Source organism: Orcinus orca, chromosome 16 (genome assembly GCF_937001465.1).
Source record: "Orcinus orca chromosome 16, mOrcOrc1.1, whole genome shotgun sequence".
NCBI classification, from domain to species: domain Eukaryota; kingdom Metazoa; phylum Chordata; class Mammalia; order Artiodactyla; family Delphinidae; genus Orcinus; species Orcinus orca.
Window position 1 is genome coordinate 67,519,763 of NC_064574.1, and position 24,700 is coordinate 67,544,462.

Consider the following 24,700-nt stretch of genomic DNA (forward strand, 5'->3'; position numbering starts at 1 on the left):
AGAAGTGGCTGTGTTCCATTCTAAGCACTTGGAGGCAACAGTGGAACCTCCAGATAGATATCCATTAGACGGCTTAAAATATGGACCTGATGTCAGCAAGGAGGTGGAAGCCTGAGATACAGGTCTACCACCCATCTAGTAGTTAACTGCCCAGAATGCCTAGAAAAGTCCTAAGGACTAAACACTATGGAAACACATTTAAGGGACAGAGGGAAAAGAAGAGTCAGAGGTAGGTCAAGAAATAGGGATGAGCAGGATCCCAGAAGGAAGAGTTCAGGATAGGGGAAAATACTGGATGGTCAGTGCCAACTCTCCAACAGACACATTATGGATTTGTCTCTCCCCATCAGAAGACCCACGAGGGCAGGGACCTTCTATCACTGCTGTATCTGCAGTGCCTACAGCAGTGCTCGGCTCACAGTAGCTAGTCAACAACAACTTGCTGAGTGAATAAAAGATACCGGTTGGTTCTTCTTAAGTGGTCGCTGAACTTCATAATTAGAAGGCACTGATAACATAAACCAGGGCCACTTTCAGGACACCCACCTCCCTACCCCCTTACCCTTGTCCAACTCTATCTAAGCAGAGCACCACTGGGAGTCTGTCTCCCAGAAGACAGAAGAACGTTCACACGCAGTGAGTCTACCTTTTAACTACGTGATAAAGGTTTTTTCATGTGTAGGTCTCATTCACCCTTTTTTTTTTTTGCGGTACGCGGGCCTCTCACTGCTGTGGCCTCTCCCGTTGCGGAGCACAGGCCCCGGACGCGCAGGCCCAGCCGCCGTGGCTCACGGGACCAGCCGCTCCGCGGCATGTGGGATCTTCCCGGACCGGGGCACGAACCCGTGTCCCCTGCATCGGCAGGCAGACTCTCCAGGGAAGCCCTCATTCACCCATTTTTGAGGGAAGTCCTAGGCAGGCATCGTCTTTATGATGGGCTCCTCTAGGAGACTTTATGAAACAGCTAGAGCCTATAAAAGCTATATAGAATGTTTGAACACAAAATTTTAGATTAAAATGAACCTTATGAGTTATGCCAAATGAAGAATCACCCCATCATTTGTCTGTTTTATGAGTTTTCACATTTGCTTTAAAAGTGACATACCTTGATTTTTTACAGCTCTCATCCCCACCATAGTGCTGGCACATTTCCAACTATATGTAGCAGGTAAAAGATCAGACTGTAGAGTACCAGATCCTGTGACAAAGAGCCCCAAACAGAGCCTTGCAGTTTCTGAGGCAGAATCCTACCCAGACAGGTGAGCTGCTTGGATCTTGCATCCTTCATCAGGCCATCTCAGCCAGGCTCAGCTCTCTTCACCCATCCATCAGGCCAAGCAAGACTTGTAAAACATGCACACATGCCTAGCACATTGTAGGTGCTCAGTATTAACTGACTGCAGGCCTGAATCTTCCTTCACACCATGACTGTAACAAGAATCCACCTCTCTTCCAGCTTCATTCAGATCCTCAGGGCTTCTCTTCACTGAAGCAGTTCTTAAGGTTCCACATCCCTCAGGAAGTCTTCCTTACTTCAACAGATGAATGATCCCTTCAAGCCTATTATCTCTAAATGCAACAGGCTTTGCATCTCCTACTTACTCAAAACTCCACAAAGCGTATTTGCTACACGGGTATTTATTCAATGACTTTCTGTATTTAGTCATCACTTTTCATTGCTAAACTCACTTCGTATCTCATTTGCATCACAGTTCTTCATCCTGGATTGTGAAGTCAACAGGCCAGGGCGAACCTGTTAGTTATGATTTACAACGACTGGCATGGTGTCACAATCAAAGAGCTCTGGGTAAATGCTTGTGGTGAAAGAGGATGAGGATGGAGATGAGGGTCCTGAGGAAGGGTCCAGACAGGCTGCCCGACCCATGGAACCTGAGGCCTGAATAAGGCCTGGGATCTGCTTTCCCCTCTGCCCTGAAGGGTCCATCTATGGGCAATTCTAAGGCACAGTGGTGAAGGACATGATTGGCCCACCAAGCGCGGTCCTCTGGTCTAGTGGCAGCCCCTCGCCTAGAACACAGTGCAACAAGCATTCCATTTAGAAGATCTTCCTGAACACATGCAAGCAGCATTCGCTAATGGAAATGGAGACAAGGTCTTTCTTGGAAGAGAGTGTCCCAGAAGACACTCTGCCCCAAGACCAACCAGGTCCCTTTAAAGGTCCCTGAGAACAGCAGCCTGGGAGCAACCAAGTCTTTCAAAGGCTGACAAGGCACAGAGTGATGAATGAAAAGATAATAATACATGGAAAACAACAACAACAACTTTGGCTTATAAAACCTCCAACTTGAGGCAGGGACATCAGTGTCCACCAACATGCAAAACCAGATATGATCGTAGCAGATGGTTATCAGAAATGCTTTAGCATTTCCCACACCGCCCACATCCCTGCCCCTCAGCCCCCGGGCCACACACACACACACACACACACACACACACAATATCTGCAGAATAAGTCAGAGGTTGGCATCCAGAGCCTGATGGCAGGATAGAACTCTTGGCACTCTGCACTACATCACTGTGATTAGTCCTATCTAGACAGCAAAAGTAACACTGGCCTAAGCTTGAATGGCAGGGTCTGTCCAGTGAGGAGTTAGGCTGCACCCAAGACTGCCAGGTCTGGAAAGTCTTTCACTTCTCCTACTTCGCTGAAAGGCTGTCCACCCTGGTTGAATGTCAGCTTATACCGTAACCGGATGGGCTCCTGAGCAAAGATAAAAGATGTTATATTAGTGGGGAGTGAACACAGAGACAGGCCCAGAGTAAAAGCCTTTACCCACCCCGTAGTCACCAAGTAACAGTATATGTATGTTAACTCCACCCAAGTGAGGGCTTCAAGCAACTGTATGACAGGCATACCCTGGCCTTGACCCTCTGGGACTACGAACACAAGGGGAGCCAGGCTTACATCCTGGGAATCCTCCCACGCTTTTGCAGTCCTGGAGACCAGCTAAGAGGACAGATTGGCCTCACCCTTTCAGAGGATTCCATGGGATTAGGGAGAGTGTGTACCACTCCCTTGGTCCCCAGCTATGACAATCTGGTCACAGATCTTTCAATAAGCCCCAAAAGAAAACGGACTCTGGCAAGGGACATTCTACCACCATCCCAACCAAAGCAAGACCTCAATATACCTCTCTCCACCTGCCCAGCTGCCTCCCTAGAGTTCAGGGGCCCCTGTTTCCCTGCTACCACAGACACCAGAACATACTTTGTGTGGATTGTCAAGCAGCAGCATCTGAGAGATCACTGCTGGAGGCATCAAAGGACTGAAAGCAGGAAGCTTGGAGCTGGACGCTGGCTGTAGTTTCACTCTCATTGACTATTGGGGGCAAAAAGAATCCAACATATAACTCATTCCTAACAAACTACAGCTTTAATGAGGGAGATCAGGTGAACAGGAGAGCTTGGCCTCCACCCCACCAATTGATGAAAGGATCCAAAAGCCCTTCCACTCATACATGGAATGTATCTGAAGTTGTGTGATCAAAGGTTGGCTTCTGAGAGGCAGCATGAAGAGTGAGAGCATATCTTGAGTTGAATTCTAACTCTGCCTCTTACTAGCTCTGTGATTTGGGGCAAAATATTTAACCTTTCTGAACCTTGGATTGATAATTTAATTTATAAGATAGGGGTAATGATAGCACATGCCCTACAAAATTACCATGAGTATTAGAAAACACATAGTTTATTTTTGTCTGCTTTGAATCCTTCCTTTCAGGACAGGCCCCTTGCCCATTTCTTGTGATTCTGGTATGGCTGTTAATCTGTGGGGAGCTACTTCCCTCGAGAAAAAAACATAACATGCAACTTGGCCAGAGTACCTCATACCCCTTAACACGAGTTACTGGTCCAAGGTATGCAAGTAATACCAACAAGGCCAACCCTAGCCCTTCCTGAGGTAATCAATATGCATGCCTCATGTCAGGGGACAGTTTCCTTCTGAGATAAAAAGCGATAAGGACCATGTAACTCTGAAGCTGCTGATAACCATTTTCCTGCTTGGTGGAGGGAGTCTATGAGAGAACAGGGTCCAGAGAGGAAAAACCAAGTCAAGAGATGGAAAGTGACAGATTCTTAAGGAACTGTTTAAGAATTTACCTGAATCCAGCCATATCTGAAGTCAGACGTTCAGGAATTCTCAGTTAAATGAGCCAACAAAACTCCCAGTTTATCTTAACCTACTTCGAGTGAAGATTCTAGCCCTTCCACCTAATAGATAACATCCCAGCAAAGGACCTGGTGCTCAAAAATGATAGCCTTTATTGAAAAATTCAAAGGAGCGGGCCAGCCGCTGACTCACCTTTGGCACAGCTACTTGAAACATGATGTCCCAGACAGGTTGGGTGGCCGTGCTCATCATGGTCAACAGTAGCACCTGTACCTCTGGGTGGCCAGGGGCCCCAGTCTGGGAAAAGTGGAGCAGAATTCTGAATCCATTCCGGTCATACACGATAAGAGGAGGCAGGTTGCCTGGTAGAGAAGGACCCGACCAAAAGGATTAGCACTGTTACAGACTCTCCTGAAAGAGCAGCCATGCTTGAAAGAGATGTGCACCTATCACCAAATCCTGTTGCTTCTCCAGTCAGAACAGCTCCTGAAATTAACCCTCTGCACCACCATAATCCAAGTCTCGTTACCTCTAGTTGGACTCCTGTGACATTCCAAACTGATCTCTCCCCTCCATCCAACCATCCAGTACCAGTTTAAGAAAAAAAAAAAAAAGCATTTTTTTGAGCAAGAAATGATTATGATTAAAATAATGTATGAACACTACAGAAAATACAGGATACCATAAAGGAGAAAATAAAAAACACCCTTAATACTCCCCAGAAATAAGCACTGCTAACATCTGGGCCTATATCCTTCTGGTTTCTCTTGTATGACTACATACACATAACATCTCTTACATTTAATTTTACAAAACTATAAAGACAGTAGATCTCTTCAAATTAATTAGGTCTTGGAAATACTAAAGGGATTGTTCTACTTTAGCTAAGAAATGATTCGTAAGTTAATTTTGGGAAAAGATACGTTAGACTAACCATTAAAAAAGAAGGGAGAGTAGGGCTATTTGCATAAACAAATACTCAGATATGTACGAAATTGCAATTGAAAACAGCATGCAGAACAGACCCAAATACGAGAATTTAACATGTCAAGAGCATATATTTGAAAATCACTGGCTGATTCAATAAATGGCAGGCAGCTTGCTAACCAAGTGGAAAAAATTTTAATGAAGATCCTTATTTCATGCCAAACATCACTTATCAAAACACACATTATAAAAATATAGTTTAACAATGAAACTCTCGGAGATTTAAAAGACTGAAAATATTCATGAGGTATGGAGGTGAGGTTATGGGGAAAAAGGTAACCCTTCCAGGAAGGAACTTGGTGACAAAGAGCAAAATTTTAAATGTCTACACCCAGCATTTCCACTTTTAAGCATATATCCTAATGAAATAATCAGGAAAGTTTCAAAAATGGATCTCCATTTTTCGCAATGGGTGTTCACTGTAACACTGTTTATAACAGTAAACAACTGGAAACAAATTATCCTTCAGAAAGAAAATGAATAAATGAGTTACAGTACATGTTAGTGGCATAAGAATGAATTCATTTTTAAAAAATCAAGGTTTTGAAGAATAAGGGCATGAAACAATGCTATAGCTTAAAATATTAAATAAAGCAGGATATAAAACAGTATATATACTATGGTGACAATTTACTAAACATACATACGTGGATAAAACAGGAAAATACATCAAGACATTAATAGAAACTTTCATCTCTGGGTGGTAACGGTATAGATGATTTTAATTTTCTGCTCTATTCTATCTTTTCTAAAACTACATTGAATTTTGTTTTTAATTTTGTTTTTTAATAATTTCAGATTTACAAAAAGTTACAAAAACACAAAGAATTCCCACGTACCCTTCACCCAGCTCCCTCAAACGTTAACATTATATATAACTACAGTGCAATTATCAAAACCAGGAAATTAACAATGAACATTTATTATGTTTAAATAAAAATTAATAAAGTAAGTATGCAAAGGGCCCCCACTGCTGACTTTATTTCCTCTGCCTGGTTCCAGGGCCCTCTGTAATCTGAGCTCACCACACTGAGCCACAGGAAGGCCCTGTGCCCAAGGAAGGGGCCCAGGCCCTAGATCTAAAGACCCCAGTTGTTTCCCACTCACATACCAGTGTGCTGACCACAGGCAGTCTCACCTTACTTAGCTGGGCCTTCCGTTTCCTTTTCTTTGTAAGGGAGGTTAATAGCTACTTTTCCTGCTTTAATGAGGATCATTAGAGAGGAAGAGGATCACCAGCCAAATTCTTCCTTTCTTTCTAATTCCACCTCTTCTGAGTTATTTCAGATCACACTGAACATTCCCTTCTTGAATTCCAAATGAAGATCATCTCCGTAAGTGGATTCAAGCCCCCTAATTAAATTCCGCCTGCCAATATCCTTCAGTGTCAACTCCAAGACAGAGAAAACTTAAAAAAGTATTAGCTAAGAGACATGGGCCACCCGCCTTATCCTCTGTCCCCAGGCAGTATCTCTCCCCGACTCATCTTCCCCAGTTTAATGCATAATAACAGAAAGGGAAAAAAAGGGTGAAACTGTACTTACTGGGCTTAACAGACTCCAAAGGGACAAACACTTGAGCCAGAGGTGTATTCTGGGAAGACGGAGAAGAAGCCATTGGGCCAGCCTCCCAGGACCAACCTGGAGAGGACTTAGTACCTGGTGGCACTTCCCTGGGGATACTTTTCTGCGGAATATAATTCCTGCAAAGAAATAATATCAAGACTGGCAAAAAATGTAGAGAATTCCAGGAATCTGATTAGGTTTTGTGAAAAATAAGGGGAAAAAAATAAATATATATGCATGTGTATATGTGTGTATGTATATATTTTACGGGTGTATGACTTTAGACAAGTAATCTAACCCATGCCTCAGTTTTCTTACTGTAAAATAGAAATAGTTTAGTATCTATCTCATAGGCTGTTACAAGAATTAAATGAGAAAGTATATGAAGAGCACTGAGCAGAATGTGTGCATACAATAAGGACCCAATAAAGTAATTAATGTTGTAGTTGTCAGGCAGTCTCTGACAACAAGTAGCTCAGCCAGATGGTTTCCCATACATGATCACCAGCGTGACGTAAGCTAGGAAGATGACAGCACAAGTTACACTGACCACTTCATTCATACTTCATGATTTTGTCCATTTGGAATACAAATCAAAAACATTTATGGAAAACCAAACTCCAGACGTAAGTAACCCACCAAAATTAGAATTATTACTGACCCCATGTCAAGTGGTTATAAACAGTAAACTAGGAAGAAACCCCCTACGGGTACTAACAAGAATGACCTCCCAGCACATCTCCATTTCCACCCAGCTCTGTGGTCTCCACCAGGGACACAGGCTCTCAGGCTGTTTGGGGGAAGGCAAAGTGTTCCAGCCTTGCCAGAGGCAAAGGGACAGGATCTATGAAAATATGTTTATACTCATACCTAAGAGCACCTCTACTTTTATAAATCTGTACTATAGAGACACTCCAGGTTCCTCCAACCTGGAAGCTATGTAAATATCCACAAGAGGGAAATGATTAAATATATATATTATATGTATATGAATTATTATTCAACTATTAGAATGAGGCAAGTTTACATAAATTGATGAAAATGCATCCAAGATGTGTGATATAAAAAACCACAGTGGAGTACAGTTTGTAAATTATAATCTCATTTGTGTAAAAATAAGCCACAGCAACACATTACTACGTGTGTAGAAAAAAAGCAAAGAAGGACCATTCAACATTGTCTTTAGAGAGTGATATTTGGGACTTTCTATATTATCTATTTCTCTAGTAATCAAGCTTTGCTTCAAATTACACTGAAATCAGGAAAAAGAAAAAACCTATAAAGACAAAAACCATCATCATCATCACTGCTGTTGCTCCTTAAACTGCGTTTTGGAGGTCCTGGCCAAACGTGTACTTTCCTGACTTAGGATGCGGAATAAAAGGAGAACACACTGAACTCCGACAGAAAGGAAGCAGCCCTTCAGGGGGAGCAGCAGCCCTGGGCCCCGCTGCCTGGCCTCGCACAGTGAGCGAGCACCGCACACAGGAGCCACTCTTCTACACTCCTTGCCCACAAGACTCACAGAGGTCCCGGAGACGGCTGTGGGGAGAGGAGATCCAGCAAGTTCCTTTCTGCAGAAGGGCTCTGGACACCACCACCCGGCAGTGTGCTGGTGGTAGGGTTCCTCTTTTCCTGACCGCAATTCTGACTCGCAACCTGTCAAAACCAGGAATGACTAAAGTAAGGCCAGGGCATGAGTGACTATGAGCCACGGTGACATTGTGGCACAGCTCTCCTGACCCCAAAGCCCAGGCTTACTACATTTCCTGGGGCAGGTGGAGAAAGGTCAAGAGGACATGACTCCTCAGCAGACCTTTAGTAAGCAGGAGCCTGGATACAACAGAAAAGGGTAGGGAAGAAGGAGAGCAAAATCCCTCCAGGGGTTCAAGCCAGACAGCAGAGGTGAGGATGAGGAAGAGGCTTTGGACCTCTGAGTCCACAGTGCCACCAGGCTATGCTGTAGCCCTCCCCCCTCCCCCAGGCACTGCTGCCCTCATGAAGGTAGGTTTGAGGGACTTCCCCTCTCCTCTCCGGTCCCTAGGAAGAGCTTCCTTACCTTTTTGGTAACTGGGCCATCACTGATCCCTGTAAAGAAGGAACAGAGTGAGATGCACATCCGTAGCTCTACCTGATATGAATTGGAGACTGATACCATCATCCCTTCTAGAACATTTAGAAAGCCTAGACAAAACAAATTACCCAAAGTCATTCAACTCATTCATGGCAAATCTGAAACTGAGTACAGGGAGGACCTCTCTGAACTTCCCGGTATACCCAATTCCTTCTAAAAACCGGCACACTCTCACCAGGGGGAATGGGCTTACTCTCTCCCTGGGAATCAGGACCATTCTGTGCCTGCTGCCCCTAAACAGCACCCTCACCTAAGGCTGCCAGGTCGTGATGCAGTAAAGATGGAGCCACAGTCCCAGCCTGCTCGGATCCACTGTCCACCTCCAAGTCAATCAGGGGGCAGTTCTTCATGCGGCCTGTTGGATTCTGAAAGACTAGAAAACAGACAGTTAGGAAAATAAGTCAGTCAGAATAAGAGCAAAGTCTCCACTTAAAGGTTATCAGTTTCCCTCAGGCCCCCTCCCAATCAAAAGACATCACATCACCCCACCCTTAAGCACACCCCAGATGAACCTTCCACCTCAGCTGACTGGCTTGACTTACAGCCTTGAGTGGCATCTGAAATACGAGGTAACCAGAGGAACTGCCTTCCCACCCCAGTAAACACAGAATCCTCTAACGGTCCATTCAACCTGGACAGTAGCAGAGCTGACTGCTCCAGGTCAGAGGCCTTTGAGGTTCTGACCACAGTGAATCAGAATCATCTCGAGCGCTTGATAAAAATGCGGGTCCCAGCTCTAAGTAGTCTTGATTCAGAAGGTCCAAGAATCTGCATTTTAACCAGTACTCCAGATGATTCCGATTTAGCTAGCCTGGCACTAGGAAACACCTGAAGAAGGTCATATTTTTTTTGGTGTGCGCTCCCATAAGTAAGCACTCATGAGAGGTGCAATCCAAACCTGGGCACGGTATAGCCACCGCTTCTGTTTACAGCCAAAGCTAGTTCCAGCCTAGCAGTCAACCCGTGATGGCACGTGGGGCAGAGGCTGGCTATATAAAACCAATGCTCAAGGGAAAGGGAAAAGAGGACATGCTCTCTCATTTCTATACCATAACCCAGAGCGTTCAGGGATCCATTTCTTTCCCGGTGTTTGCAGGCTGCCCCACGGCAGAGGGTGGGAGAGGCTCTCTGCACATACCTCTGGAGACAGGTATGTCTCCCAAAGAGCTGACCACTGTGTTCCCAAAGGTGACACGGCCCTCCATCACCTGTTTGTACAGCAGAACTCCCTGGGTGAGGAGGTCATTTGCCTGGAGAACCTCCGCTGAAGAAGGAGAGAAAAATCAGAATCCCCTGGTTTAGCTACCAACAATCTCAGCCTTTTTTAAGCCACTCCACAAAGCAGCTGTCACACGGCTCTACCAGGTTCAGTATATCCATGCCTCCTGCCCCCAGATCACGAGATCAGTCCCCTGGCACATCCAGTCACTCAATCCCTGAACCTCAACACTTTCTTCGCAGGATGTAGGAGGAACCAAATGTTTTCACTTTCTTTGTCTGTACTGTCCAATATGATGGCCAACACTTGAAATATGGGTCTTTCAAGTGAGGAACTAAAACTTTAATTTTAATTCAAAACTTAAAGCTACTTTGTCAATGTGGATGCAAATATTAAAAAAAAATTTTTGGTACTTTATTCAGTTATTGGGAAGCGTGTAGGAAACAAGCTGGTACACGAATCTACTTTTTCACCTGTAAATTTTATAAAATCTAAGTACAGATCAAGTATTCCTGATGAAAATCTGACATCCAAATTGAAACATCCTGTAAGTATAAAATACGCAGTGGATTTCAGAAATGTCAAGAGTATCTTATGATCTGGTGCAAGAAAGCCTTTCCTAGGAGAGAGACAGAACAGCAACAGGGCCAGGGGCTATGCATAACACTGCAGGCCATGGTACTAGGAAGGCACTGCAAGAGCGACCAACTATTCATTTCCTGTCAATTTTTAAACTGGATGGAAGTTGTGAACTAACACGAGGTTGAATTCACCTGGCAAAGTGTTTTATTTGGCATGTGCAAGGTGATTAAAATTTAAATTTTGTGACCTCTGACTTCATTGCAACCGGAGGAAATAACGGGTTTAGACAATAATTACATCACATAAAACCCAGAAAACCAGATACCATGGGCCTCTTCACATCACCTGTGAAGCATTCTTGCTCCCCAGCACACGCTCTGCCATTTGAACCTGAATCTGAACAAGCCTCCTGATCCAATTTATAAGAAAGCAGGAATTTCAGAAATCTCAGGAACAGAGAAACATTAAATACCATGGGAGATGCCATCAGAAAATTGAGACCAAGAGAAACTCTGCAAGTCAAAGGACATGTTTTTCATGCATGAAGTAAAAAAGAATGGGGGCTACCCATTATAAGGGACTTAAATATCAACCAATTTACAAAGCGTGGTTTTTCTTTTTGATACTGATTTACAACAAACTTTAAAAAAAGAAAGAGGGTCAACAAGGAATGATTAGAGGGAAAAATGCCCAGGAAAATCTGAACACTGACTCGTTACTTTGAAATGTTTGGAATTTGCTTAAAAATAGAATTGGGAGGACTTCCCCCGGTGGCCCAGAGGTTAAGACTCTGAGCTTCCACTGCAGGGGGCACGGGTTTGATCCCTGGTCGGGGAACTAAGATCCTATAAAAATAAGTAAGTAAAGTAAATAAATAAATAAATAAAAGTAAATGCATAGACAGTCATCGAACAGACATCTAATAAGGTGCCAGATCTTATTAAAATAAAAAAAAAACTAGAATTGGGGATGTAGGGGGGAAGATGGAGGGAGAAAGCAGTACAGATAAAACAAGATCAAAAGACTGGCCATGAGTTGGTAATTATTAACAACAGGTGAAGAGTACATGGGGATAGAATAAATCCCTTTTGTGTGTTTTGAGATTTTCCATAAAATAAAATAGTTTTAAACATTTCAATACCTGTGTACAGGATTACAGTTCTCCCCTGTGCCTTCCACTTGGTATCCCCACTTAGACTCCCCACTCAGTCCCTGAAGGCACTTTGGGTGTGAAACCTTCCAAGGAGCCCCTCGCAGCTGTTTCTCAGACCTCTGAGAATGTTCAGCCTTTCTTCAAGCCTTCAATTGTAGCCGCTCTTTCTCCTATCCCCTTCACAAATCTACATGGTAAATTTCCACCCTTTTCTATGCTTTCAGACTTGCGGCTCATTTCTTGCTTAAACATAGTAGATTCCTCTGGAAATCAGAAGAATTAACTCAGGCCACACCCTCCCCAAGCCCAACCACCATAACACCTAGGGGCTACTGTCTTGTTTCTGCGTCAGCAGTAAGGCAGGAAGCCCCACGTCTGTCCTGCACTCTTGGGTGCTGTCTATGCCTAAAGAATAAGACTGTACCAAGGGACTTCCCTGGTGGTGCAGTGGTTAAGAATCTGCTTGCGAATGCAGGGGACACAGGATCAATCCCTGGTCCGGGAAGATGCCACATGCTGTGCAGCAACTAAACCCGTGTGCCACAACTATTGAGCCGGCGCTCTAGAGCCCGCGAGCCACAACTACTGAAGCCCGCACGCCTAGAGCCTGTGCTCCACAACAAGAGAAGCCACTGCAATGAGAAGCCTGAGCAACACAACGAAGAGTAGCCCCTACTCGCCCCAACCGGAGAAAGCCCGCACACAACAACAAAGACCCAACACAGCCAAAAATAAATATATATATATTTTTTTAATTAAAGAAAAAAAACATCATACCGAGCGCATCGTCATCATCGGTGGTATCGCTTGCCAGCCGGAACAGGGTGGGCCGCAGCTTTTCACACCTCTCATACACGACCTATAAAACAGAGCTTGTTATGTAAATTCTCAGTAAGTGTGTTATAAAAAAAGAAAGATCCCAAGATGTGTAAATGTGAAGAAATGGGAAATCTCTGCACTGCTTTCAGAAATACGAAATGACACAAACACTCTGGAAAACGGTCTGGCAGTTTGTTAAAGAGTTAACTGTACATGCAGCATATGACCTAGCAATCCCACGTCGAGGCATTTACCCAAGAGAAAGGGAAGTGTATGTTCACGCAAAACCCTGTATACGACTGTTTACAGCAGGTTAACTCATCATCACCCAGAGCTGGAAACAACCCAAATATCCACCAACAGATGAACGGATATACATATTGTGGTGTACGCATACAACGGAGTACCACTCAGCAGTAAAAAGGAATACTCTACTGGGACCTCCCTGGCGGTCCAGCGGTTAAGACTCTGCGCTCCCCAGCACAGCACAGGAAGATCAGCTCGGTGCTTTGTGACCACCTAGAGGGGTGGGATAGGGAGCGTGGGAGAGAGACGCAAGAGGGAGGGGATATGGGGATATATGTGTACATATAACTGACTCCCTTTGTTATGTAGCAGAAACTAACACACCATTGTAAAGCAATTATACTCCGATAAAAATGTTAAAAATGATAATAATGAACACTGCTTTGCAATCAAAAAAAAAAAAAAAGACTCCACGCTCTGAAAGCAGGGGCCATGGGTTTGATCCCCAGTCAGGGAACTGAGACCCCACATGCCAAGCGGTGCAGCCAAAAAAAAAAACCAAAAGAATGGGTCTCGGGTCTCAACTAATAACGCCAAGAGGGAGAAGAGAAGCCAGACCAAAAAAAAAAGTGTAATACTGTATCATTCCATTTATATAAGAGTCTAGGAAAAATATACTAATCAGAACAGAAAACAAATCAGTGGTTGCCTGGGGTTGGGGAGAGAGGCAGGAACAGAAGGGAAGGGAATGAGGAAGTTGGGGGCGGCTGAGGGACATAAATTTTGATTGTATGATGACTTCTTGAAATATATGTGTATTCCCAGTATGTCAGCGATACTCAGTGCCACCTGAAATTTAGTTTTAAAAAGAGTACCTGCAAGGCTGCCTGGTCTGGCGGGGCCTGCCCTGGCCTGCGGTACATGCTCAGCATTTCCTGCAGCACCTTCACGTGGCTCCGTACCTCCTCCACAGCACTGACTCTCTTGGACACCTTTTCTGATTTTTCTTGTTCCTTTTGGGAGAAAGAGGATGAAGTGAGGGAGTAGAAGCTCTGAAGAAAGCCTGAACAAGTGCCGGGAAAGGGGCGCTGCACTGTGGAGAGCTCAGGGAAGCCACTAAAACACGGAGCGAATGGAGTGTTCACTCAGCAGGTAGAGAAGATGCTCAAGGCCCGGCATTCCTGGGACAGACGATGCAGTTTGGGGAGCTGGGACTACTCCTTTGTACCACCAGCCTAAATCCCTCTGGAAAAGAAATTCCCAAACCTGGATTCTATCCACACCAATACCGGTCGCTGGGACGGAAACTGGTGTCTGTGAAATGCTTTGAGTTCCTAGACGGAAGTACTAGAGAAACACACAGCAGTTTCTGCTTCCAGTCACCACCTTGCTGCCCTTCAGGGAGCCCACAGCTGTTCCCCGGTTCAGGGCTAAGCAGCCATCCCTTCTCCCAGACGACTGTGTACCCACACCCTCAAGCACACACACACATATACACTGTCCAGCCCCTGTCAAGTGCTGCTTCTGCAGAACCCCCTGGAAAATGCCCACCTCCTTGACCAAATTCTTGATCAGCCGGTTTGCAGCCTGAAGATCCTCAGGATGGTTGCTCTTCAGAAGCCTTGTCAGAAGCTGAAGAGGGAACAACACTAGGTGAAACCAATTCCCTCTGTGTCAAACGGCCCAGACTGATAGCACCAGCAACAGCAGAGTCAGCACTAATAACAGCTCGCACATTTTATACGCATTACCTTACCAAATCCTCACAACACAGTAACCTAAGGATTATGACCATCCCCACAGACCACTGGTTTTTCCATGGGGTAGGGCGGTGGATGTCCCCAGGGAACCTCTGGCAAAGTCCGCAGACATTTTCGGTTGTCACAACTGGGGGTACTCCTGGCATCTAGCGGTTAGAGGGATACTGTACACACTCTATCCTACAGTGCCTAACGACCTGCAACAAGAAAGCTAACTGGCCCAAAATGTCAACAGTGCCAAGGCTGTCTTGGACCGCATACTATGATGTGACAGGCCTTGGCGATCTCGTCCACCTTATTCCCAATAGGTAGAGGAGTCACTCACTCTTTGTTGGATGGGTGGCAGGACAGGTGGAGATACTGAGTGCCAGGGAGTCTAAGCAGCTGACACAAGACCATCTTTCTCAGAAGTCCATGCCACACCTCCTCCCCCGTTCCTCCCACCCTCTGCAATGGTGAAGCACCTGTAGGAGAGGAGCCCGAGGGGAAGCCGCCCAGAACCCAGCACAGCCCTGCTCACTCCGCCCACAGTGAGCACCTCGATCCAAGGGAAGAGTACAGCTGACAGTTGCAGCTGGAAGGCAGAGGGTACCAGAGGAGACCCATCCTCGGACTGGAGCCTTCCTGGTTCTACACTCACCAGACCTTGTGAGGGACCAAGAACGCTAATGACCAAAAGCACTGCCACCTTTCAGGGGCACCCTGGAGTTATCCCTGGGTCTTGGCCTAGGTTTGGACCACCTTGCTTTTCCCTTCCCTCTCCTTACTGATGTCTGAGGAGCAACAATTCTGGGAGACAAAAATGGAAGGAAAATGGGTGAGATCATGCTTACTGACACTAAAAAGATCTGAGCCAACATACAACCAATTCTTTACTGCCCACTCTCCTCCCCCAACACCACACTCTGGATATGACCGACGACCCACATTACCCACTAGGGTTATCCTTTCGTACCTTCTTTCCCTCAGGAACACTGAACAGATAAAGTGAAAGATATAAAGAACAGGACACTTATTATTTGGCCTATCCACAAAGAAAACATCCAGACCTTCAGCTACCTCTCTCTGCTCCACAGGGAACTCAAAACCCACCTCCCCACACTCTCCCACACTTTGGTTTGGGGTCAGGGGACATTGCAGGAGAGTCCCTAAAAGAAGGGATCTGTGGGGGTGGGATGAATTGGGAGATTGGGATTGAGATATATATACTAATATGTATAAAATGGACAACAAATAAGAACCTGCTGTGTAAAAAGGTAAATAAAATAAAATTCAAATAAAAAAAAAGAAGGGGTCTGGTCAGACTCCAGGTAGGCCACCAAGGTCAGGGAGAAGCTCCTTACCTTTGACTTTTCTTCATCGGCATCAAAGATGGAGCTCTTGGGCCAGGGAGAAGGTGGGGGCAAGATTTTATCCACTGGTAGTTTAGGATCTTGCTTTATGATTCCTAAAACATGCAACTCATGAATATACAGATATAGGTACCCGTTGACTTCAGCAGGATCCAGTATAAAGCCCAGAAACTCCTGGTTCCTGATGTCCCACCAGGAAAACACTGTCAACGACCTTACAGAGATACACCCAGGGTATGATCAAGGCTCTGCATCCTCCCTTGGGGGAATCCATGGAACCAGTACAAAGTTGGAGAGGTCAGAGCCAACTAAATTAGAGCAGAACCGGACCGTAAGGCTAGTGGTCAACGGGCCTTACACTATACAAATACTGATCATTTTATGCAGGTATACAATCTCCCAGAGCCCAGAAATTAGTGTAGAATCCCTAATACTCCTAAAAATGTTAAGTGAGTGTATGCGACAGGGAGAAAAATAGTCCATGCTGAATCCAGGCTCCTCCCACAGAGCCCAAGAGAAAAGGAACATGGACTCCCAGCTTCTACACAGGACACACTCTGGGGCTCACAACACAAGAGGAATAGGCTCATTCTCCAAAGGCCTCACAAAAAAAGAATGGGAGAGGCCTGATGGCCCACTGAAATCCTTCTCTCCCAACAGAAAAGCCTCACACTGCTGGGGGAAGGACACCAAACCTGTTGTCCTTAGAACAGTGGTGAAAATCTACTGAGCTGGAAAAAAAAGAAAAGAAAGCCTGTGCCCCTGGGGGAGGGGCAGCAACGTGTCCCGGCCCAGACCCGAGTCGGGATGGGACAGCATCACAAACAGGTCCCACCAAGACCAGGGACACATGCCTGCCTGAGACTGAGGCTTACTCACAGCAGAACCAGCACCACCACCACCAGGCTACGGGCACTGAGGAACAAGTAGTAAGGGTCTACTGTCAGGAAAGGCGATGGAATAAGACCCCCTCTGAGGTGTAGAGCAAGAGGAAGACCCAAAGCTGAGAGTAGAGCAGATACTGAGAGAAACGCTCTAGCAAGTCAGCCTCCACCCTCAACACAAGCTAACACTAGAGAGTCTGGAACCTGGCATAGTGAGGGTAACTACAGCAACAACCATCTCAAACCTAGCTCAACTCCCGTCAACCGGAAGGAACGGTCTACCCATTTCCAGGGATCAAAATTACTGCGTCAGCCTCTATTGTTGTATCTACTGGACACAAGATCTCCAGCTTTCACCCCAAACTAACAAAGCGTACAAAAAAGCAAGAAGGAACAACTACTGTGAAAAGGGAATGCAACATAAGTAATGGTAGTGAGACCTTGTTTCTTCAGCATCTGGTAAGCATCTCGGATCTTGATGTCTTCTGGAAACCACACTGTCCAACTGAAGAGTATTTCAATGACTCTTCCTTTAACTTTTTCTGTGGTCCAGGAGCCTAGGTACTGAAAAAGGAAAGGGAATTACAGAGCTGGAAGGGACTTGGTGAGACGGGAGGGAAGGCGGCAAGACGTAACCTTTAGAGAATGACACAGCTGTTGAGAATACGACATAAACTGGTTAGAACCGTTTAGGCCCAAGATGGTGTAAGATTTGGCTTCCAGTAGACCTTGAACTTCAGTATACGCTCATTGTAATACATTAGCTAAACGACACACCCACAGGTGCCATGACCGTTCAGAGGCTGACCATAAAAGGCCAGAAAGTGAGCGGTGGCCCAATTCCTGGAAATCTCTGCCCCTTCCCCAAAACAGCTGGAATAATCCTCCCACTCGTTAGCCAATGAAATCACCCAACCCATAAAAACTAACCACCCCGTATTTCAGGACTGCTCTCACCTTTTGAGACATTCTACCTTTGGAATGTATATCTCTCTAAATAAATCTGTTTTCCCACTTAGTTCTCGGGGCAGAGCCACCTTGCCTGCACACTTGTATCCCTCACAGGCGTCCTATATTAATAAATCTACTTCTTGCCGATCACTTTGCCCCTTGCTGAACTCCTTCTGTGCAGAGACATAATGAACCTGAGCTTCAGTAAGTCCTGACACCAGGTGATTGATTTTAATTAAAAGACACTGGGTTTGGGACTTCCCTGGTGGCGCAGTGGTTGAGAGTCCGCCTGCCAATGCAGGGAACACGGATTCGAGCCCTGGTCCAGGAAGCTCCCACATGCCGCGGAGCAACTAATCCCATGCGCCACAACTACTGAGCCTGTGCTTGGGAGCCTGCAAGCCACAATTACTGAGCCCGCATGCCACAACTACTGGAGCCCGCACACCTAGTGCCCGTGCTCTACAACAGGAGAAGCCACCGCAATGACAAGACCGCGCACCGCAACCAAGAGTAGCCCCCGCTCGCCACAACTAGAGAAAGCTGGTGCGCAAGAACGAAGACCCAATGCAGCTGAAAATAAACTAATTAATAATAATGATTAAAAAAAAAAAAGACAGTGGGTTTGAGTCCCAGCCTGTGCATTCAAGTCCCAATCTGAGCTTTGGCTGGGTTCAAATCCCATCCTAGTTGTGCAGTTTCATTAGTAGACTGCCCAGCCCACACTATCACTAAAGAGATGGCCGCTGAGACCCAGAGAAGTGAGCTGCCCAAGGCTGGTAGAGCTGAGGCACAGCTAGAAGATGAATTACCTGGCACCCATTTCCAGGGCTCTTTCTGGGTTTCAAAGAATCAACCTATAAAGCCACTAAAATTAAATCCTACCATATACTGGCCTAGGTTAGAGCCACTGGGGACACTCATTATCTGACTGTGGCAAGTCTAGAATAAAAATGTATTTGGAATGAAAATAAGGTAAAGTGAAAGGAATTGCTGAAATTCAAATGTTTTGAAGAAATAAAAAATATATATACATATATACATATATACATATATATATATATATATATATATATATATATATGTATATATGTATATATATTGACCCTTGTCCTCAGTTCCTCCTGGCACAGAATTTCAAAGACCCTAGGAATTTCCTAAGTGACAGGAACGTCTTTTGTTATTTACAATGAGCCCCCATGGACCATACCTGAGTTTCTGCTAAACACTCCTGGTGGGCACTTAGTTTCAAGGGAGGGATTGACCATGTGATTAGAGGGTTGGAACTTTCAGCCCTATCCTGACCTCCCCAAGAGGAGAGGGAGGCTGGAGACTGAGTTCAATAACATGGCCAGTGATTAAATTAATCATGCCCACATAATTCCAGATAAAAACTCCGAAACAACCAGGTCCAGAGAGCCTTCTGGTTGAACACATGGATGTGCTGGGAGGGTGGTATGCTCAGGTTCCACAGGAGTGGGCATGGAAGCTCTGCTCCCCCTTCACCCCCAAGACCTTCGCCTATGTATCTCTTGCATTTACATCCTTTACAGTAAAAGAATATTAGTAAGTATAGTGCTTTCCTGTGTTCTGTGAATCTTTCTAGTGAATGATGGAACCTGGCAGAGGGGGTCAGAGGAAGCTCTGAACTTGTAGTTGGTCGGGCAGAAGTGCAAGTAGCTTGGGCATCCCCAAGACTTATGACTGGTGTCTGAGGTAGGTGTAGTCTAGGTAGGACTGAGCTCCTAACCAGTAGGGTCTGTCCTAACTTTGAGTACTTATTTTCAGAAATGAATTAAATCACAGGACACCCAGTTGGTATCAGAATTGCTGGGAAGCAGCAAAGGAAGGTTCCACCAATGTTAGTTAACCAAGAATGGTGTTGCTAAGACACAGGAGAAAAGCTACAGAAGACAAGGAAAGAAGGAAACTTAAAGCTACACCCAACATGTCTTGTTATCTCTACCAGGAAACCTGTGCCCACCAGCTAGGCCCCTCTGTGCTCGCCCCTCTAGGCCACCTGTCTTCAAGGCCATTTTTAAAGGGAGAATTTGAAAATGCTAACCATCAAAGGGCGGGGATCAGCTGATGACCATGACCATCATCCTACACCTTGGAGAGGAAAGCTTTCACCTCTCAGCTCTCACAAACCTGGGACAGCCTGGCAGGTTCTATCCATGAGCAGGTCTGCCTCTGGACCAAGAAGGGTGACAGGAGTTTGAAACCTGGGGTGCACGCAGAACAGTGAGCAAAGCCAAGCCCAGGGTACTCACCTTTGGGGACAACACTTTGATGAGCTCGTTCAGGAAGCGGAACTTGGCCACCTCATTGTGGAACTTCTCCCCACAGTGGTTCACACACACCTCCAGCACCTGTGCAGACACAGGACCCCCATGAGAAGGGGAAACCATTGGCTCCAGGGCTCATTTCAAACCTGGTAAGTATTTGCTGAAATCATGGCTCAAGACTGAGGACACTAAAGATTGGGAGAAAGGGTGACACTTTTAGATTAAGAAAAAAAAGAACCTGTTTGCTCTTGTTGTAACTGACAGGTTTGTGCCCAGGAAATAGCTCAGTGGGGTACTCTGAGGTCACCCCACCTTTCTTTTTTTTTTAAATATTTATTTATTTATTTGGCTGTGCCAGGTCCTAGCTGTGGCCCGCGGGATGTTCGTTGCCATGTGCTGGATCTTTGTTGTGGCGTGTGGGACCTTTTAGTTGCAGCATGCGGGATCCAGTTCCCCGACCAGGGATCAAACCCCAGCTCCCTGCATTGGGAACGTGGAGCCCCAACCGCTGGACCACCAGGGAAGTCCCTCACCCCACCTTTTAAGGAGACCCTTTGGGCAGGTGAAAGCAGTCAGAGAATCACTTCCTTCTTTCTCCTTAGAGGCGGAAATTGGACATGGAATACCCAAGAATTGTTAAACTACGGGTTACCTACTGGCACTTGAGTGACAAATTGCTCCTGTAAATGTCTTCTTTGGTCCACAATCTTGTTTAACATTTCAAATCAGTCACCAATATCGAAAAATTCAGAGAATTCATATATTTAAAAATCTAGATTCCCAGTTTCTCTTAAACAGAAGTCCTAGCAACACTGGGCCCAAACTCACGCCTGGCAACAGCCAGCAGGTCCTGCACTGTAGCTGCCCTCTTTAGACTGGGCATGGGCTCTCCAGTTCCTTGGTCCCCACCCAGCAGCTCATTCACTTATGTTACCAATCTGGCCCTGTGGGACTTGACCTTGCCAGCCCAGGTCTAAAAAGGGCAAAAAGAAATAAAGCCTTCCTTTCCTTCTAGCAAAGCGGGCTCAATACTACTCTCCAGAAACAGATCTAGAATGGGGCGATCTGAGCCCGGAACTCCCTCCAGCCTGCTTTCTCAAGGCCAGCGAAGGCGAACCTCTCAGAGCCTCTTCCCCACAGAAACGCTAGCCTCAGGACAGGAGAGTTTAGGCTAAGGGGCAAGCCGAACTCACCGTTAAGGCATAAAGAGCTTCTTTCTCTTGTGGAGACTGGATCTTGTGGGCCAGTAGCCAAGGTGCATGGGTTGAGCTAAGGGAAAACAAAGACACCTGGACTCTGGGCGGAGAGGAACACACCAGTCTGGCTGAGCACACCCAGTAAAGTCCCCTCTCCTCCAGGAGCTCGGGTCCCAGAGCAGAGGTGGGATGTGACTGCACACGGCCAGGCATGAGGCCCTGAAGGCGGCCGACTCCCACTCACCCTTCTCATAGCTACACTTCCGGGGCACACCATCCTCTCCCCAGTCAACCCACCCCTACAACTTCCAGACCTGTGAGTAACTTGGTCGTGAGCAGCACAGACCTTGTCTGTCATATGACAACTGCTCAGTTAACACTAGAGCAGAAAATGTGATCAACCTTCTTGCTCGTTTCAAAATGAATATTCAGCAACATGGAGATAAAACATCCGGATGACTGACTCATTTCTTAAGTTCCTATCCAGATACTTTAGAAACCAAATTCAACAAAATCTTACCCCTTTTCCCCCTGCTTTTCCTTAAGAAAGACTGCATTTAAATTATGGAGAACACACTGATCTTTCACATTGCTGCGCACCCTAGCTACATTCTGTCCCTAACATTCAGAGACCTCCTCAGGAGCAGTGTTTCATAACACTATTTAAAATGTATTAAGTAGCTGCCAGTTACAAACTGACTATTTGTTTTTTAGAAAACCACATGAATTTGCTATTTCTAGAAAAATAATGTACTCAGTAGATCACGGAGGGAGAAAAAAATGAAACAACAATCTATGCTACGTGAAACAATCCTGAGAAACAAAGGCATGCACAGTCTGAGGTGCCCCCAAAGTCAAGCACGTGTGTGAAGTCACCTTACCCACTGGGATCAGTGTTCACTTGGTCACAGAAATTCTGAATAGCTGACCAATCCTGTTCTGACATGCTTGGGTCTGTGGCTTTATCTGTCAAGGAAATAAAAAATAAAATTAAAGTATAATAAAGAGAAACAAACACCTCTCCACACCACTAGCCCCCCAAATATGACAACAGCCAAGGACTGTGACATCACCTCTAGGGGATCAGACCCAGGGAGCAGACAGCTGAAAGGGACAGGGGCCTGTACTCATCATCACTGTCAGGCACAGTGTCTGGCCCATGATACGGCCTCAGCGACTGTTTGCTGACTGAATGAACAGCTCAACTGGTTAACACGCTACTGTCCTGAAAGGGGCTCCATTCCCAGTGCAGGGGATGGCCTATGTGCACCTTCTTCATGCCCGTGTCAGGACTCCCCCACTTTGGCCCTGCAATGAGGACGGGCTTGGGCCAGCATCTGGGCATGGGCCAGAACCTGTAAGCTTCTTAGCCATGTGACAGGAAGACTAGAACATACAATGAAGCCCCGAGCGGCTCCCACCATATCCTCAAAGTAACAGGCCTAAATCTGAGCCTCCTTTTTCTGAAATCTCCTGACCATCCTGTATAAGAAGCTTCTCCACATGTCAGCGGCTTATCCAGTCTGACAAGAGGACCTCCTTGTCTTCACTCCTCAAAATGCTATTTCTCTCTGCTACCATACACATGGCCAAGGAACCCAGATCTAGTCACGCTAGGGTCTCCCCCATTGGAACATTCATATTCGGATGAAATATGAGGACACGGAGCATGAAGAGCACGAGGGCACAGCCAGGAGCAGGAGATACCTGGAGAAAGAGGGATTGTCAGAAGGCCTAATGTTGAGACCATGCTCCACGGAAGGGAGGGGCAATCCTTGACTTCCTGGAATAAGGGGTTGTGTGTATCCTTCCTGGTGGTTGATGGTAGCAGCTTCCTCCTCTCCTCCCACTGCTGCTGCCTAGAATCCGCAGCCAGCAACCCAACAAGGATGCCCATTCCACACGCCCCGCCCGCAGACTGAACCAGGCCACATTCTCACAAAGGAGTTGCTGAGACTGTCTTCATCCTGCCCTTTCATAACATTTCCCTTACTCCCCACTGTCCAGCCTGTCCTGGCCTACCTGGCTCTCCAGTGAAATATCTTACTGGTCCTGACAGAGAAGCTCTTTCAAGCTCTGCAAATAAGTAATTCTTATGGTCACATCTCTGACACTATTCCTCTTGCCTGAACGTCCACTTCTCTCCTCTCAAAATCCTATCCATTCTTCAAGGCCACTCTGAATTTCCGTCTCCTCCCACTGCTCCAGCCCCCACTAATTCTCCTCCCTTCCGATCACTTAAGACTACACAGTCATCCAGAGTTTAACTTTTCCAGACAGCAGTCACATTTATGTCACGCAGAAGTCATGTGCCCCACAGCTCAACAATGAGATTCAGAGGACAGGTACTCAATCCCCCATCTTCCCACCCACCAACTCCATCCTAAGTGAAAAAAGACAACAAAGGAGAGCAAAGGAATTAGATGATCAATTCCCATATGCCCCTCACCTTTTTCCTCCTCAAAGCTCTTTCCCTATGTTCCATCTCTCAAAATGCTGTTCACCTTTCGAGTCCCAATTCAAATGCCACTTCATAAAGACTTTCTTAATCTTTCTATCTCCCATCCCCACAAAACAGAAGCCATCCCTTTCTTCTCAGAAGGCCCACATCTTACCTGCTCTTTCAGGATGGGGATCTCCAGCTCCATCCCTTACTAGTTACATGTCCTTGGGCTCTCTGAGCCTCAGTTTCCTCAACTATAAAATAAGGAAAATAGTACCCTCCTCATGGGATAGCCATGAGATTTTTAAAAGACAGTGTCTAAAGTACTCAGTATAGCAGCAAACATTAAGTAATCAATAAAAGATAGCTAATCTTATAATAGTCTCTGCCTTTACTTTAGTAGGTACACATGACTTATTACACTTAAACTTCAAAAGTTTATTCAAAATGAAGGCAGAGGGACTTCCCTGGTGGTCCAGTGGGTAAGACTCCATGCTCCCAATGCAGGGGGCCCGGGTTCAATCCCTGGTGGGGGGACTAGATCCTGCATGCATGCCACAACTAAGAAGTCTGCATGCTGCAACTAAAGATCCCACATGCCGCAATGAAGATCCCGCATGCCACAACTAAGACACAGCAGAGCCTAAATAAATAAATATTAAAAAAAAAAGTTGGTAGCAACATATTCAGTAAATGTTAAAAAAAAAAAAAACGAAGGCAGGGGCTTCCCTGGTGGCGCAGTGGTTGAGAGTCCGCCTGCTGATGCAAGGGACACGGGTTCGTGCCCCGGTCCAGGAGGATCCCACATGCCGCGGAGCAGCTGGGCCCGTGAGCCATGGCCGCTAAGCCTGCGCGTCCGGAGCCTGCGCGTCTGGAGCCTGTGCTCCGCAACGGGAGAAGCCAACAGTGAGAGGCCCGCGTACCGCAAAAAAAAAAAAAAAAAAAAAAACACGAAGGCAGAAGCCATATGTTTCCTATAGTGCTTAGTACAA

General features: G+C 46.0%; 1 protein-coding gene across 3 annotated transcripts in view; it reads right to left on the bottom strand.

The window, feature by feature from the left end:
* Nucleotides 1–1,048: 1,048 nt before the first annotated feature.
* Nucleotides 1,049–24,700, bottom strand: part of GGA2 (golgi associated, gamma adaptin ear containing, ARF binding protein 2) — a 30,713-nt gene continuing 7,061 nt past the window's right edge. For 2 of the 3 annotated variants that reach the window (XM_004268999.4, XM_033425976.2), the window contains exons 2-17: nt 22,147–22,231; nt 21,263–21,338; nt 20,055–20,153; nt 17,271–17,394; nt 15,938–16,041; nt 14,386–14,466; nt 13,710–13,847; nt 12,547–12,628; nt 9,954–10,079; nt 9,066–9,188; nt 8,741–8,769; nt 8,207–8,340; nt 6,661–6,818; nt 4,322–4,491; nt 3,230–3,340; nt 1,049–2,722 (exon numbers count right to left, since the gene is read on the bottom strand). In XM_004268999.4, the coding sequence (XP_004269047.1) occupies nt 2,612–2,722; nt 3,230–3,340; nt 4,322–4,491; nt 6,661–6,818; nt 8,207–8,340; nt 8,741–8,769; nt 9,066–9,188; nt 9,954–10,079; nt 12,547–12,628; nt 13,710–13,847; nt 14,386–14,466; nt 15,938–16,041; nt 17,271–17,394; nt 20,055–20,153; nt 21,263–21,338; nt 22,147–22,231 (1,751 nt within the window). In that variant the 3' untranslated portion in view covers nt 1,049–2,611. Of the gene's footprint in view, nt 2,723–3,229; nt 3,341–4,321; nt 4,492–6,660; nt 6,819–8,206; nt 8,341–8,740; nt 8,770–9,065; nt 9,189–9,953; nt 10,080–12,546; nt 12,629–13,709; nt 13,848–14,385; nt 14,467–15,937; nt 16,042–17,270; nt 17,395–20,054; nt 20,258–21,262; nt 21,339–22,146; nt 22,232–24,700 lie in introns of those variants that run through there. The other variant, XM_033425974.2, reaches the window with a different exon arrangement.